Genomic DNA, 14,610 nt, shown 5'->3' on the forward strand with positions numbered 1-14,610 from the left:
CGAAAATTTTTTACTTGAGAACCAGAATACTAGGTTCATATAAACCTTTGCACTTTTAGTTCATTACATGTTATCTTTGTACAACATTGCACAGCATATTATTGAAAAATACAAAAGAGATGCAAGCAAATAACAAAACAAATGAATTACAACAATCATTAATATTCGATAATGAATATAATCAACCAATATCAGTTGGAGGACTACCATCATCGTATCGATCATTGGTGTTTGGAAATAGATATAATCAACCTCTATCAGTTGGAGTATTACCATCAACATTAATTTCATTAGAGTTTGGTGATGACTATGACCAACCAATATCAGTTGGAGTATTACCATCGTCATTGCAATCATTGAAGTTTGGTAAAGACTATAATCAACATCTATCAGTTGGAGTATTACTATCATCATTACAATCATTGGTGTTTGGTTGTGACTATAATCAACCTCTATCAGTTGGTGTATTACCAACATCATTACAATCATTGGAGTTTGGTAGTCTATATAATCAACCTCTATCAGTTGGAGTATTACCATCATCATTACAATCATTGGTGTTTGGTGATGACTATAATCAACCTCTACCAGTTGGAGTATTACCATCATCATTACAATCATTGGTGTTTGCTTGGGGATATAATCAACGTCTATCAGTTGGAGTATTACCATCATCATTACAATCATTGAGTTTGTATGGTGACTATAATCAACGTCTATCAGTTGGAGTATTACCATCATCATTACTATCATTGAAGTTTGGTAGTGACTATAATCAACTTCTATCAGTTGGAGTATTACCATCATCATTACAATCATTGAAGTTTGGTAAAGACTATAATCAAGCAATATCAGTTGGAGTACTACCATCATCATTACAATCATTGGTGTTTGGTTTCGAATATAATCAAAGTCTATTCAGTTGAAGTATTACCAACATCGTTACAATCATTGGAGTTTGGTAATAACTATAATCAATCTCTATCAGTTGGAGTGTTACCATCATCATTGCAATCATTGGTGTTTGGTGAGAGATATAATCAACGTCTGTCTGTTGGAGTATTGCCATCATCGTTACAATCATTGGAGTTTGGTAGTGACTATAATCAACCACTATCAGTTGGAGTATTACCAGCATCATTAAAAAAACTAGAATTTCGCAAAAGGTATAATCAATCAATATCAGTTGGAGTACTGCCGTCATCATTACAATCATTGGTGTTTGGTCGTATATATAATCAACCGCTATCAGTTGGAGTACTACCAATATCGTTAACATCATTGATGTTTGGTAATGACTATAATCAACGTCTATCAGTTGGAGTATTACCATCATCATTACAATCATTGGTGTTTGGATTACTCTATAATCAACGTCTATCAGTTGAAGTATTACCAACATCATTACAATCATTGGTGTTTGGTAGGTTCTATAATCAACCGCTATCCGTTGGAGTGTTACCATCATCATTACAATCATTGGTGTTTGGCGATAGGTATAATCAACCAATACCAATTGGGGTATTACCAACATCGTTACAATCATTGGAGTTTGGTAATGACTATAATCAAAGTCTATCAATTGGAGTATTACCATCACCATTACAATCATTGGTGTTTGGTTGGGACTATAATCAACCTCTGTCAGTTGGAGTATTACCAACATCATTACAATCATTGACATTTGGTTGGAAATATAATCAACCACCTATCGGTTGAAGTATTACCATCATCATTACAATCATTGATGTTTGGTGATAGATATAATCAAGCATTATCAGTTGGAGTACTACCATCATCATTACAATCATTAACATTTGGTAGATACTATGATCAAACCATAACTCATGGAGTATTACCAACCCGATTACAGTCATTGATATTTGGACGACACTATAACGAGTCCCTATATCCTGGGGAATACCCAACAATTGAAGAGGATTCAGATCCACCTATCAGAATATCAGTTGATTTTAACCAATTAATTGAAGTAAACAGAACATTCCTTAAATTACAATTGTATGGAGTAATCAAACTTCCAAGTGTCAAAGTTCCGGATCTTATTCTTTCAGCCATATCATCATCGTCAGAGTATCATATCAATACCATTTTGAAGAACTACGGTAACCAAAACCCCAACTCTAATGCATACAGCCCCACGCGTACACTGGCATATCCCATCAAAGCCACAGATTATGTTACAGTCAACAATCACAAATATTTCAAATTGCACACGTTTCAATACTCTAAAAATCAAGTTATCTTAGTAATGTGCGAATCCTCTGATCAATTGGTATGTAATCAATAATTTTACGACATTATCCGTTAAAATTTAGATCATCTAAATCAAATTTCTAACCTATCCTTTAGTTTGTTTACAAAGAAATAGATTACTCCACCAATCAATCAATTTATGACAATGTGCAATTTGAAATCACAACGATGAAACTATTCATCGGTGACGATATGTTTGTACAATACAAAGATCACCAAGATGACACTGATTTAAAAAAGATGTATCTTTTGACACATTTCTATGAAGGTGGTGATTTAGAACATTTATGTCAATCAATCTATGGATGGTATGCTATTTAACCACAGTTAATGATCAACCTAGTTATAACACATACTCTCTTTTTAGGAACGGCTCTCAAAAACTAAAACCTCATACAGAAGATAAATATCTTCAAAAGCAACAACCTAGTCCAGATTATAAATATATTACAGAATCAGAAATATGGGTCTATATTCGACGATTATTCCTTATACTTGAAAAACTATCTCAACACAATCTTGCACATCTTGATATCAAACCACTCAATCTATTTATTCGACATGACGGTCAAATAGTTCTTGGTGATTTTGGATCTTGTCACTATTTCGTTGCTCAAGAAAATAATGATACTTTCAATATGAGAACTACAACACAAGCCTCCCGTGGAACAAACGGATATTATGCACCTGTATGTTTACATCATATATTTCAACTGACCCATTGACTAAATATTTCTCATTTTTCATTTAAATAATAATTATAGGAATCAAAACAAAAGAAATATTATCGGTCAAGCGATATATATTCAGTGGGATCTACTATTTTACATTTAATTTCATGGTAATTATTATTGATTACTGTGAGTTGACGAAAACTAATTAATTAATTCTAATTTAGTCACCCAGAAGATATTACTAATAGAAAAGAATTTATCTTGAATCACAAGAAAGATGACTTTAATGCAGATCATATTAAAATATCAACAGTTAGATATTCCCAATATTTAATTAATTTTGTAAAGAAACTATTAATTGCAACACCTGATGATCGCTTTTCATTGGATGATTTGAATGGAGAAATAGTCAACGAACATACACAGAGATTCACATCGTTTTTAATCAATCAACAACAAATTCTAACAAGCACAACAACATTAATATTAGATGGTGAATTCAACAGTCCTCTCACTGGATTACTTCCACCAACACTTTTAAAACTAAAGTTATTGGGAAACTTTAATCAACGAATCCAATTTGAAGATATTCCCTTTGAAGTCAAAGCAATAATATTTGGACCATCATTTGATTGTGAAATTCAAGGCTATTTATTGTACGGAAAACAAGTATTTCTTAGTAAATCATTCAATCAACCGCTGACAGATCTTCGATACCCCTCCACTGTTGTCAACATTACCAAAGACAATGGTGACTTTTATATCAATTTGCCAAATGTCAATATATATTAATGCACTGGACACAATAAGATTGCCCATTCATTCATAAATGACAACATTAGAAATGATTTAATCCTGGCAGTTGGTGAAAAATGTTATGGAACTGGAAGAATCACTCTTCTGTATGTATCAAATACTCACTCCAGACTACAATACTGACAAAAAAAATTTTTAAAGGGAATATGATATCATGGAGTGGAAGAACAATGATATTTCTATATCAATCGATATAAATCATATTGGAGTTATATCAGGTGTTAAAGTATCAATCTACCCACATTTATTTTGTCAAATCGATAAATCAAAATTTGAAGAGGCCAACCAACACTTTGGAGAATACCAAAACGTCGAATACCCTCTTGATAATATGGCCAAGCTATTTGAATTTGATGAAGACAATCCCCATCAAGTGTATAAAGGTGGCGAATATTCGAATATAAGATTCATCCAATGCCAAGACCAGGAAAAAAATAATTAACTAATAATGTTTGGATTTAAAAAATAACTAAAAAAAGAAAATAAATAAATGACTCAAAATATAATTGCAAAGTATCACAAACAAAGTAAATTAGATCAAAAGTGATGAATAGTAATATTATTAGTAGTAATAGTAAAATAGATGATATATTTAGATTAGTAGTAATTAAAAACAGTTATATATCAAGACTAATATTCGAATCTATCAGATGGATACACAGAGATGTGATCTGTACACGAGCATACAAACTATCAGATGCAAAGGTGGATAGCGAGTGGATATGTGCCTATCGACACTACCAACTACTCAGTTACTTGGTATCGAGTATGGGCACACTTGAACAAGAGATGCAGTTGATGGGTGGTACAGGCACATTCCTACATCCTGTTGCGATGACTTGGTTTTGTAAAGGAAACACTAACTATCGTATCTTTCGTCAAATGTACGATCGATACGGTCGCATACTATTCAATCGTAACAAAAAGGGATATATCATTGACCCATGTTGCGTTGCTGGTAACATGCAAATCATACAGTTTCTAGCAGACAATAACTTTGGGACCACGATCAACGCTATCATAAACGCTAGCGGTGCAGGACACTTGCACATTGTAAGATGGTTTACAGAGACTAGAAAGGAGAGAACAACTAGTGCCGCAATGGATGCAGCTGCTAAAGGCAACCATGGTGATGTTGCACGATACCTCAACGAGAACCGAACAGAAGGATGCACAGAAGCATGTCTCGATCTGTTTGCAGAACACGGTAACTTGGAGATGGTAAAGTACCTGCATCAACACAATAAACCTTGTACTTCAAAGGCAATGGACAAGGCAGCATCGAATGGATTCAAAGATGTTGTCGAATTCCTTCATTTGAACCGAACTGAGGGTTGCACATCGACAGCAGTTGACAGTGCCGCCCAGAACGGCCATCACCAACTACTCACCTTTTTATTAGAGAATAGATCGGAGAATGGTAGTCCTGCAACCCTCAGTTATTTGGCAGAGACTGGAAACCTCAAACTAGTTCAACTGTTTCACCAAAGAGGATGGAATATATCTGCTAGAGCTCTCGATGCAGCTAGTCAAGGTGGATTTTTAGAAATTGTTCAATTCCTTCATCAAAATAATTATCCTTGTACTACTGAAGCTATGGATAAAGTAAATATAGAAAACAAAAAAAAGAATATTTATTTATTTATTTATTAATGAATTATTTATTAATTTTAAAAAGGCAGCTGAAAATTCACACTTTGATGTATTATTATTCCTTCAAGAACATCGAACAGAAGGTTGTACTAAATCAGCTATGAATAATGGTAAATTTGAATAATTATATTATAATTATTATTATTTTTAAAACATTTATTAACTTTTAAATATTTACATTAGCTGCGGCAAACGGTCACTTGGAAGTAGTAAAATTCCTTCATGAATATAGAACTGAAGGATGCCATAAATATGCAATGAATCAAGGTAAATCAATCATTTAATTATTTAAAAAAATAGTTATTAATATTTTATTTATTATTATTGTTTAGCCGCGATTAACGGGTACTTAGAAGTAGTAAAGTTCCTACATTTTAATAGAACTGAAGGATGTTCTCCTTATACAATGAATAATGGTAACTGTTTGAATACAATTAATAGCCAAACTAAATTAAAATTAATTTATTTATTTTTTATTTTAAGCATATAACGAATCAAAATTTGATGTAGTTCAATTTCTATATGAAAATAGAACAGAAGGATTAACACCAGAAATTAGAAAGAATTGGTTACCATTGATAGAAAATTATAAACAAAAAGAGGAAGGAGTGGACCCGAGCTTTTACCTTTACAGCTATATACAATAATTTGTAATAATATTAGAAAATAGTACGATTAAACATTTTATTAATTTCAAGAGCCACATCTTGTTTTATATTTGGATTAAAACTTGGGTCACTATGATCGAATTGCATATTATAATAAATGTATCTCATTATATCGACCCGATAAAATTCCATTACCTGAGGGATGATATAATAAATATTATATTCTTCTTCGAGATGTTTTGACTCTTCCAATTTTATGAATTTGTCTAGGGCTTGTGTTTGATCGTACACATTGTTGTCACTGTCTATCGCATAAAACACGTCTCTAAAAGTTATATCTAGATAATCGTTTGGATCCACCTCTTGTATATCAATCTTGAATTGACCAACAAGATATTGGATAATTTGTTTAGTTTTTGGGTATCCTCTTGAATATTTGATAAAACTTAGAGGTGAAGAGTGACCAAGTAAATTTAACCCTTTGTCTCGAGTATAGATATATTTGACCATTTCCAAATCATTTGATTGGACAGCCAAAGAAAGATAGGAAATGGTGGGATTATCTAGACCACTTTCAACAATCCACTTTACAATCTCCATGTGATTACTAAAAATAGCCTTGTAAAGTGCTCTCTCGTAATAGGATGTATCGGTTTTGTTAAAATCGAGCTCCGACACTGCAAAGTAGAAAGCTTCGTAAAGACATCCATCTTGGTTATAATAATCTCCACTAGAAGAGGGTATCATTTCTGCAATGATATCAGCGATAATATCTGTTGAAATGGTCTGTCCAGAGCCCAGTATTTCTTTGAGTGCTCCAACATCTCCATTTCTCGCTGCCAACAAGATATAGTCATTTGACACTGGATAAGAAATCAATTCATGTGACACTAACCAATGAAAAGTATTGCATCCTCCGTACCAAGTATTACCAGATATTACACGTTGTCCTCTTTGTCTTGATGGCAAGTTGTCTAGAATGTACTCGGCAACATCCAAATGATGGTTTAATATTGCAATGTACAATAGATGTTCTATAAACTCTCCTCCTCTTCCTTTTGAATGAAGGTATATAACTGTTTCTAAACTTCCACCAGTAACAGCCGTTTCCATCGCAGATTCTGTGCATGTGACTCTGTCTGGATAGGTTTCATAAAGGTATCTTAATAACTCTATGTTTCCTTTGCTTGCAGCCTTTTCCAATAAAATAGAGTCTGCCAACAATAAATCAGTGTATCCACTTTGACATAGTAACCGAATAAAATCTACTGTAAATGTACCAATTGACCATTGTTTAATTGGTAATTGACAATGGTCATCTTCCACCTTTGTCTTTTGTTTATCCAATAGATATTCGACAAATTGTTGTCCAATTAAATGAGTTGCTTCTGAACCAACCAAATCAATTGCATAAGTTGGATCTATTGATTCAAACAATTGGAATATATTGAATCTATTATGTTTGATTGATGATCTGATGATATATAATAAAGTCTCTGGTTGAAATGTAGAGTATCTTTTATACAAATAATCAACTATATCCATTCTTTGATACTCTACTGCCAAATCTATATAAATAGATAGATTTGGTACAAAGTATGTGTCTGTACCTTGTTGACGGTCTGTCCATTTAAAATGACTATACTTTTCTTCTTGTCCTTTTAAATACCCAACCAATTCTTTTAAACTACCAAATCTAACCATAAGGATAGGTTCACCAATTATATCATTCCATCTAACCAATCTAATCTTTCTTCTAATACTAATCATTGAATCAACACTATGAATGACACTATTGATTGTTAAACGATTGATACTATAAACATGTTGAAATATCTTATCTTTTAAATAATGATTTGATATTACTATCTTTTTAAATAATTCTATATCCATCATTATATATATATATATCTCGCTCAACTGTACAATAGACTTTAAGCAATAATCATTTTGTACATAGTGAAACAAAGATTTAAAACTAGTTGGATTTGAAATTCTGGTAGTTTTTAAGAAAAGAAATTTAAATATAAATACAAAGAGAAATAGATTCATTTTATTAATTTAATTTAGAAATGACAGCAGGTTTAAGAACTCTTTTAATATCTCTTTGAGTATGAGCAGAATGTTGGATATTTGTTTGTTTCATTAATCTAAAGTCTACGTGGTATTGCCACATACCAGAGGAGACGGCACGGATATCGACATAGGGATTCTTGATCCAATCTTGATAGGCCTCTTCGACAATATCAGAGGCTGCTTGATCATAGTTTAACCAGTCACCATGTTTGTATTGCCATAATGGTACTTCCTTTGGCTTTTCAATGGTACCTTGAGCGGCAACACCAATTCTGAAACGATGGTCAAGCGATAGTAACCAGACACAAGCATTCTTGATATAACGTTCAACACCAGCACTATAATAGTTATCCATCAATTTGGTGAAACCACAGTCAATGACAACACGACCACAGTTGCCGTCGAGTTTATCGTTACTAATGACAATGACATTGTTACCTTCGGTAGACTCGGCCAAGACGTCCAATGGACCATCAAATGCACCTTTAACACTCGATACAGTGATACCTTCGTAGAGTGTGACGATACCAGAAGTGATGAGATGTGAAACAAATGTCTTTTTCTGTGGTTTTGGACCCATGGCAAGTGTCAAGTCGTTGGCGGCATATTCATTGCCATCGACCTTGTAACCATTACCAAATAACGAAGTAACTACAGCTTGACAGTGAGTTGTCCATGGACTATTATCAGCCCACAAGAACAATCCCTTTCCAGATTCATGGAAATCTTTTACCGATTGAGTAAAACTTTCCATTGTAGTAGTACTATCATTCTCCTTGCCAGAAATAATAATAGCAATATCTGCCTTTGGTAATTGTTCAATAAATTCCTTTTGTGTCTTTACTTGAATAACATTAAATCCTTTGTTTTTTAAATCTTTTTCACATTTTGGTCTAAATAAATAAATAAATAGAAATAAATAATTAATTAATAAATGATTCTTTTTTGAGATATATTATATTAGTTTTTACACATACGTTAGAGCAGTATAAAAAATACCAAAAAGAATGGTAAAAGAGGTGAAGGCACCTTCAACACCAAGATCAAATTCAACACCGATTGGATTGTTATACTTGTCGACTTGAGCATTGTTGACGGTATGGACACCAGCATTTTCAGTGTAAAATTGAACAATCGATGAATGTTTTTGAAGTGGTTGGAAGAATGATGGTTGTTTTGCAAGTGTCTTTTGTGGTGTTGAAGTTGTAGTAGTTGAAGCCTTTGTCTTTTTAGTTGAATCCTTCTTGGTTGTGGCAGTCTTTTTCTTTTTAATGATTGCACCTGCAGCTTTTTTCTTTGGTGTTTTAGAGTCATCTGATTCTTCATCAGTATCACCACCTTGGTCACCATCACTATCATCACTATCTTCATTGGTCAATGGTACCAAACCCATTAATTTAGCCTTTTCCAAAGCCTTCTTTTGCATATACTCTACAAACTCGTCCATTTCGATGGTACCGTTACGATTGGCATCACATTCGTTGAGAATCTTGTCGATACGTTTAGTCAATGGTCTCTTGCCCATCGATCTGAGGACAGCAGCCAATTCCTCTGCTCCAATCTGTCCCTTGCGATTACAAAACAAACGAAAGATCATTTGTAATTGTTGTTCGGTTGGACCAGTGTATTGATCACCCAAAAGATTAAATACAGATGCTTGACGTTGTTTGACACCCGAGATCAAATCAAATGCTTCACGTGCCTTTTTTCTTGCACGTGTCTCCATCGTCGTGGTCGTTGGTGAAGTAGTTGTTGCTGTCTTTGGTTCAGTTGTCTTTCTTTTCTTTTCATCTAAAGTTGTTGAAGTTGTTGATGTAGTTGAGGTAGTTGAAGTTGTTGAAGTGGTATCAGTAGCAGTTGAAGTAGTTTCAGCTGATGATGATTCAGCAGTAGCATTCTTGTCTTCAACTACTACTTTCTTCTTGGCTGCTGGTTTCTTTGGCATTATTATGTTGTTTTGTTATATATATACAGATAATTAATAAATCTAATATAGTATAGTATGCTATGATAGAATACTCATCGCTCATGATGGGTAGGTAACGGCTAAAAGCAGGTTTAGAGGAAAAAAACACCCCAGACAAGATATTTATTCGAAATCCTTGCGAAGTTCGCACACCAGACACAATTTTTTTTTCTGTAATTTTTTTTAACTCCATTTATGAACTTCAAAGGAAGTTTGGTTATTTCTTTTTCTTCTTTGTTTGGATATTTCAACTCCTCATGATTCGTTGCACCCCAACAACAAGATGGGTTGTAAGATGACCACATTTGATATTGATTGAATGACGACAAGAGCAGAAGAAGAAATAAATGTATTGGACAATTCAAAGTTTAGTTTCAAAGAGCGTTTTACGCCACGGCTAACATTTAGGTGCCAAATCAAAATGACAACCCACCAAAGTATGTTGTAGGGGGGTGGTGTAAATAGAGAGATAGATAGCTGATACATACCTCCACAAATAGGTTGTAGGTTAACACATTCTGAATGCATTAACACAATGAAATTGATTGAATAGATAAATCCTCTTCCACATGGTTTATGGTTTATGGTTTATCCACAAGATAAATTGGTGTTTCAAATTACAAATTTGTAATCAAGGAGGATCATTCAAAACCTTTAAATAGACATAGTTTTTTGGACTTTATTCAATATCACAAGTTGTTTTATTTAATCAAACAAATAACTATCTAAACAAATAATGTCTGTTACATTTTACACTGCAAAGAATTATGGAGGTGAATCCGTCAATTACGCACAAGGTACCAGTGTCGCCTTTTTACCAAACGACAAGTACAATGATAAGGTATATATAGATATAAATATAGATATATTATGTTCAAAATTATTGATTATTAATATTTTCTTTTTTTTTTTCATTTTCTTTTATTCTTTGTTTCTATTTCTTTAGTTTTTAAGCTGTAAGGTTACTAGTGGAACTTGGGTCAATGCATACGAACACAATGATGCATTCAACCCAGAAGCAGGAGCTCACGAAGAACTCCGTGGTGACAACCCCGATCTTTCATCTTTGAATGGTCTATCCATGTTCCAAGTATTGGCTGATTCATTTGGTTATGCTATTGACATCAAGTTGGTTTGTGGTGGTTCATTGTCCAGTGCTGCTGCTGGTTCCTACAAAATGACTTTTATTCCCTACCAAGTCAACCCAGTCACCACTATGAATGGTGATGCATACATCCAATGTCCAATTCCAAAGTTAACCCCACCAGACTCTGAAATTGTCTGCCAACTTTCCTGCCAGGAAACCGCATGGCCAGGAGCAACCGTTGCCAACGGATCTGTCTATTTCAAGTACACTCCAAACACTGGTGTCATCTCCTTCCGTAAAACTGAAGGTTTCCCAACCAACATGGATGTGACTCAAGATGGTAAAACCAACTTTATCTTTTCTCTCAACTCTAGACCATAAACTACTCAAACTTTTTAATAGTTTTTAGTTTGGTAGAGACAAGTATACAACTTTCCAATTTTTTTTAAATCAAAATAAATAAATCAAATAATTAAAATGATTATTTTTAAAATGTATATTTTTATTTATTTATTTATTTACACAAACATATTATTTATATTGTTTTGTTGTTGTTTAAAAAAATATTTATTATTATTTTGAATTGTTGGGATTTGTTGTTGTATTATTTATACTCTACTCAATTTCCATTTCAGTTCTATTATTTTGATGATTTGATTTTGTTGTTCCACTATGATTTGATCTCTTTACTTTTTTGGGAGAGGGTTCAGAGATTGGGGCAACTCTAAAGTCAAATTTACCCTTTGCTTCAGAGACTGTGACGAGACAGTTTTCATGCAATTCACCAGCGAGAATGAGCTTGGAGAGTTCAGTGACAATGTTCTTTTCGAGGAATCTCTTGAGTGGACGGGCACCATAGACGGGATCGTATGCTTGTTGGAGGATATAGTCGATGGCCTTTAGGTCAACCTTGATGGAGATGTTTTGTTGTTCGAGACGCTTGGTGACGCTACCCAACTGGAGTGTGACGATAGACTCGAGATTCTTTTTAGAGAGTGGACTAAAGATGACCATGTCGTCGAGACGATTGAGAAACTCTGGTCTGAAATGCTTGCGGACTTCACCCATGACACTGTCCTTGACGTGTTGCGAGATGGTCTCGAGTTGAGCTTCGGCCAACAGGTATTGCGAGCCGAGATTGGATGTCATGATAATGACGACGTTGCTAAAGTCGACAGTCTTGCCCTTGCCATCTGTCAAACGACCGTCGTCTAATACTTGGAGCAAAACGTTCCATACTTGGGGATGTGCCTTTTCAACTTCATCAAAGAGTACGACCGAGTAGGGTTTGCGACGGACTGCTTCCGATAATTGACCACCTTCGTCGTAGCCGACGTAGCCTGGTGGTGCACCAATGAGACGGGCAACACTGTGTTGTTCCATAAATTCAGACATATCGATACGGACCATATGCTTCTCGTCGTCAAACAGCTCATAGGCGAGTGCTTTGGCCAACTCGGTCTTTCCGACACCGGTTGGACCTAAAAAGAGGAATGAACCAAGTGGCTGGTTGAGACGGGCCAGTCCGGCCTTGGAACGCATGACTGCGTCGGCGACGGCGTCCACAGCTTCGTATTGACCGACCACACGTTGGTGGAGGTGGTCTGCGAGATGGAGTGTTCTCTGTCGCTCGGTTTGTGATAGTTTCGAGACTGGAATACCAGTCCAACGGGCAACCACTTCGGCAATGTTTTCCGGTGTAACAATTTCTGAGACCAAGTCATCCTTTTTAGCTTCTTTACGTTCCTTGTTTGTACTTTCAATTTGCTTTTCTAGGTCTGGAATGACATAGTAACGGAGATCGGCAACGAGTTGGAGATCATGGCGACGTTCAGCATCTTGAAGTTTGACACGCACATCTTCCAATTTCTTTCGGAGGTCGCGACTCTTGTCAACACGTGAACGTTCGGATTGGTAACGTGCCATGAGTGGTTGGAGTTCATCTTCAATCTTTGCGAGTTCTTCCTTGACTGTTTCGAGACGGTGCTTGCTGCCATCATCCTCTTCCTTTTCCAAGGCGGTTTGTTCGACTTGTAATTGTAACTTTCTACGCTCGAGTTGATCGATTGCTTCAGGTTGCGAGTTGAGTTGCACACGAATATTGGCACAGGCTTCATCGAGCAGATCAATTGCCTTGTCTGGCAAGAAACGATTGGTAATGTATCGGTTGGCGAGTTGAGCAGACACGACCAATGCAGTGTCGGTGATACGTACACCGTGATGTGTCTCGTAACGCTCCTTTAGACCTCTGAGGATAGAGATGGTGTCGTTGACGGTTGGCTCGTCGACTTGGACCTGTTGGAAACGACGCTCGAATGCTGGATCCTTTTCGACGTACTTGCGGTACTCGTCGAGTGTCGTAGCACCAATACAACGCAGTTCACCACGTGCCAACATGGGTTTGAGCAAATTGGCAGCGTCCATGGCACCGTCAGTCTTTCCAGCACCCAACACCAAATGGATCTCGTCGATAAAGAGGATGATACCGCCGTTGCTGTCCTTGACTTCCTTGAGCACCGCCTTTAAACGTTCTTCAAACTCTCCTCTATACTTGGCACCGGCAATCAATGCACCCATGTCCAATGAAATGACACGTGCATTCAAATTGTCTGGAATGTCCCCACGAACAATACGTTGGGCCAATCCCTCGACCACTGCCGTCTTTCCAACACCAGGCTCTCCAATCAACACGGGATTGTTCTTTGTACGACGCGACAATACACGAATGACTCTACGAATCTCATCGTCTCTTCCAATGACCGGGTCCAACTTGCCAGACTGTGCGTCAGCCACCAAATCATGACCATACTTGGACAACGCCTCATAAGTAGATTCAGCAGACTCTGACGTAATCTTCTTATTACCTCTAACCTCCTTGACAGCAGCCTTTACCTGTTCCTTGCCAGCTCCAGCGTCTCCCAAAATAGACAAAACCGTTGAATCTTCCAATAATGCAACAAGTAAATGATCCAATGCCAAATGAGAATCACCATTATTCTTTTGCAACTTGACAGCTGTTCTTAAAATATTTGCTAATGAATTGTTTGGTGAAATGTCACTAAAATGAGTAAATAGAAAGTAAATGTATATTAGTATTATGTTCTATATATAGAGTATGTATGTATGTATAGTTTGTTTGTTTATTACTTACTTTGGAGGAGGATGTTGAGTTGGGAATTGACTAAGTGCTCTAAGAGCAGCACGCTCAATCTTGTTGAAATCTCCACCAGCCTTTTCAAAGATTGTCTTTGCTAAAGCATCTTCATCTTGTATCAATGCAACGAATAGATGTATGGGAGTGAGTTGAGTATTCTCTTTTTCTCTTGCCAATTCTTGTGCTTTGAGCAAAATAGAATTGGTCTTTTGTGTGAATGTTTCTGGGTTCATAATGCAATGAAAATTATTATAAAAATTATATAAATGTGATGTGTACTTAAAATGAATTAATACTTTGTT

At 35.6% G+C, this 14,610-nt stretch overlaps 6 protein-coding genes across 6 annotated transcripts; 3 read left to right on the plus strand and 3 right to left on the minus strand.

The window, feature by feature from the left end:
• Nucleotides 1-119: 119 nt before the first annotated feature.
• DFA_06920 (uncharacterized protein) lies at nt 120-2,267 on the plus strand (the record flags this gene model as incomplete). Its single annotated transcript, XM_004358107.1, has 4 exons — nt 120-912; nt 989-1,687; nt 1,722-2,019; nt 2,117-2,267. 4 exons carry the CDS (start codon nt 120-122, stop codon nt 2,265-2,267), a joined length of 1,941 nt encoding a protein of 646 aa, XP_004358164.1.
• A 175-nt stretch (nt 2,268-2,442) lies between these two features.
• Nucleotides 2,443-6,009, plus strand: DFA_06921 (uncharacterized protein; the record flags this gene model as incomplete). Its single annotated transcript, XM_004358108.1, has 12 exons — nt 2,443-2,582; nt 2,642-2,963; nt 3,039-3,115; nt 3,173-3,604; nt 3,791-3,850; nt 3,906-4,139; nt 4,331-5,369; nt 5,443-5,527; nt 5,601-5,684; nt 5,750-5,839; nt 5,901-5,923; nt 5,977-6,009. 12 exons carry the CDS (start codon nt 2,443-2,445, stop codon nt 6,007-6,009), a joined length of 2,619 nt encoding a protein of 872 aa, XP_004358165.1.
• Nucleotides 6,010-6,076: 67 nt separating this feature from the next.
• DFA_06922 (uncharacterized protein) lies at nt 6,077-7,921 on the minus strand (the record flags this gene model as incomplete). The annotated part of the gene is made up of 1 exon (XM_004358109.1): nt 6,077-7,921. One exon carries the CDS (start codon nt 7,919-7,921, stop codon nt 6,077-6,079), a length of 1,845 nt encoding a protein of 614 aa, XP_004358166.1.
• A 160-nt stretch (nt 7,922-8,081) lies between these two features.
• DFA_06923 (uncharacterized protein) lies at nt 8,082-10,046 on the minus strand (the record flags this gene model as incomplete). The annotated part of the gene is made up of 2 exons (XM_004358110.1): nt 8,082-8,994; nt 9,079-10,046. The coding sequence occupies 2 exons, from the start codon at nt 10,044-10,046 to the stop codon at nt 8,082-8,084; spliced, it is 1,881 nt and encodes a 626-aa protein (XP_004358167.1).
• Nucleotides 10,047-10,803: 757 nt separating this feature from the next.
• On the plus strand, nt 10,804-11,535 carry cadA (calcium-dependent cell adhesion molecule-1; the record flags this gene model as incomplete). The annotated part of the gene is made up of 2 exons (XM_004358111.1): nt 10,804-10,908; nt 11,014-11,535. 2 exons carry the CDS (start codon nt 10,804-10,806, stop codon nt 11,533-11,535), a joined length of 627 nt encoding a protein of 208 aa, XP_004358168.1.
• Nucleotides 11,536-11,769: 234 nt separating this feature from the next.
• Nucleotides 11,770-14,541, minus strand: DFA_06925 (AAA ATPase domain-containing protein; the record flags this gene model as incomplete). The annotated part of the gene is made up of 2 exons (XM_004358112.1): nt 11,770-14,212; nt 14,306-14,541. The coding sequence occupies 2 exons, from the start codon at nt 14,539-14,541 to the stop codon at nt 11,770-11,772; spliced, it is 2,679 nt and encodes an 892-aa protein (XP_004358169.1).
• Between the last annotated feature and the right edge of the window lie 69 nt (nt 14,542-14,610).

The sequence above is a fragment of the Cavenderia fasciculata genome (assembly GCF_000203815.1).
Source record: "Cavenderia fasciculata unplaced genomic scaffold Scf_ET2XIPL01CNAVH-3, whole genome shotgun sequence".
Classification (NCBI taxonomy): Eukaryota; Evosea; class Eumycetozoa; order Acytosteliales; family Cavenderiaceae; genus Cavenderia; species Cavenderia fasciculata.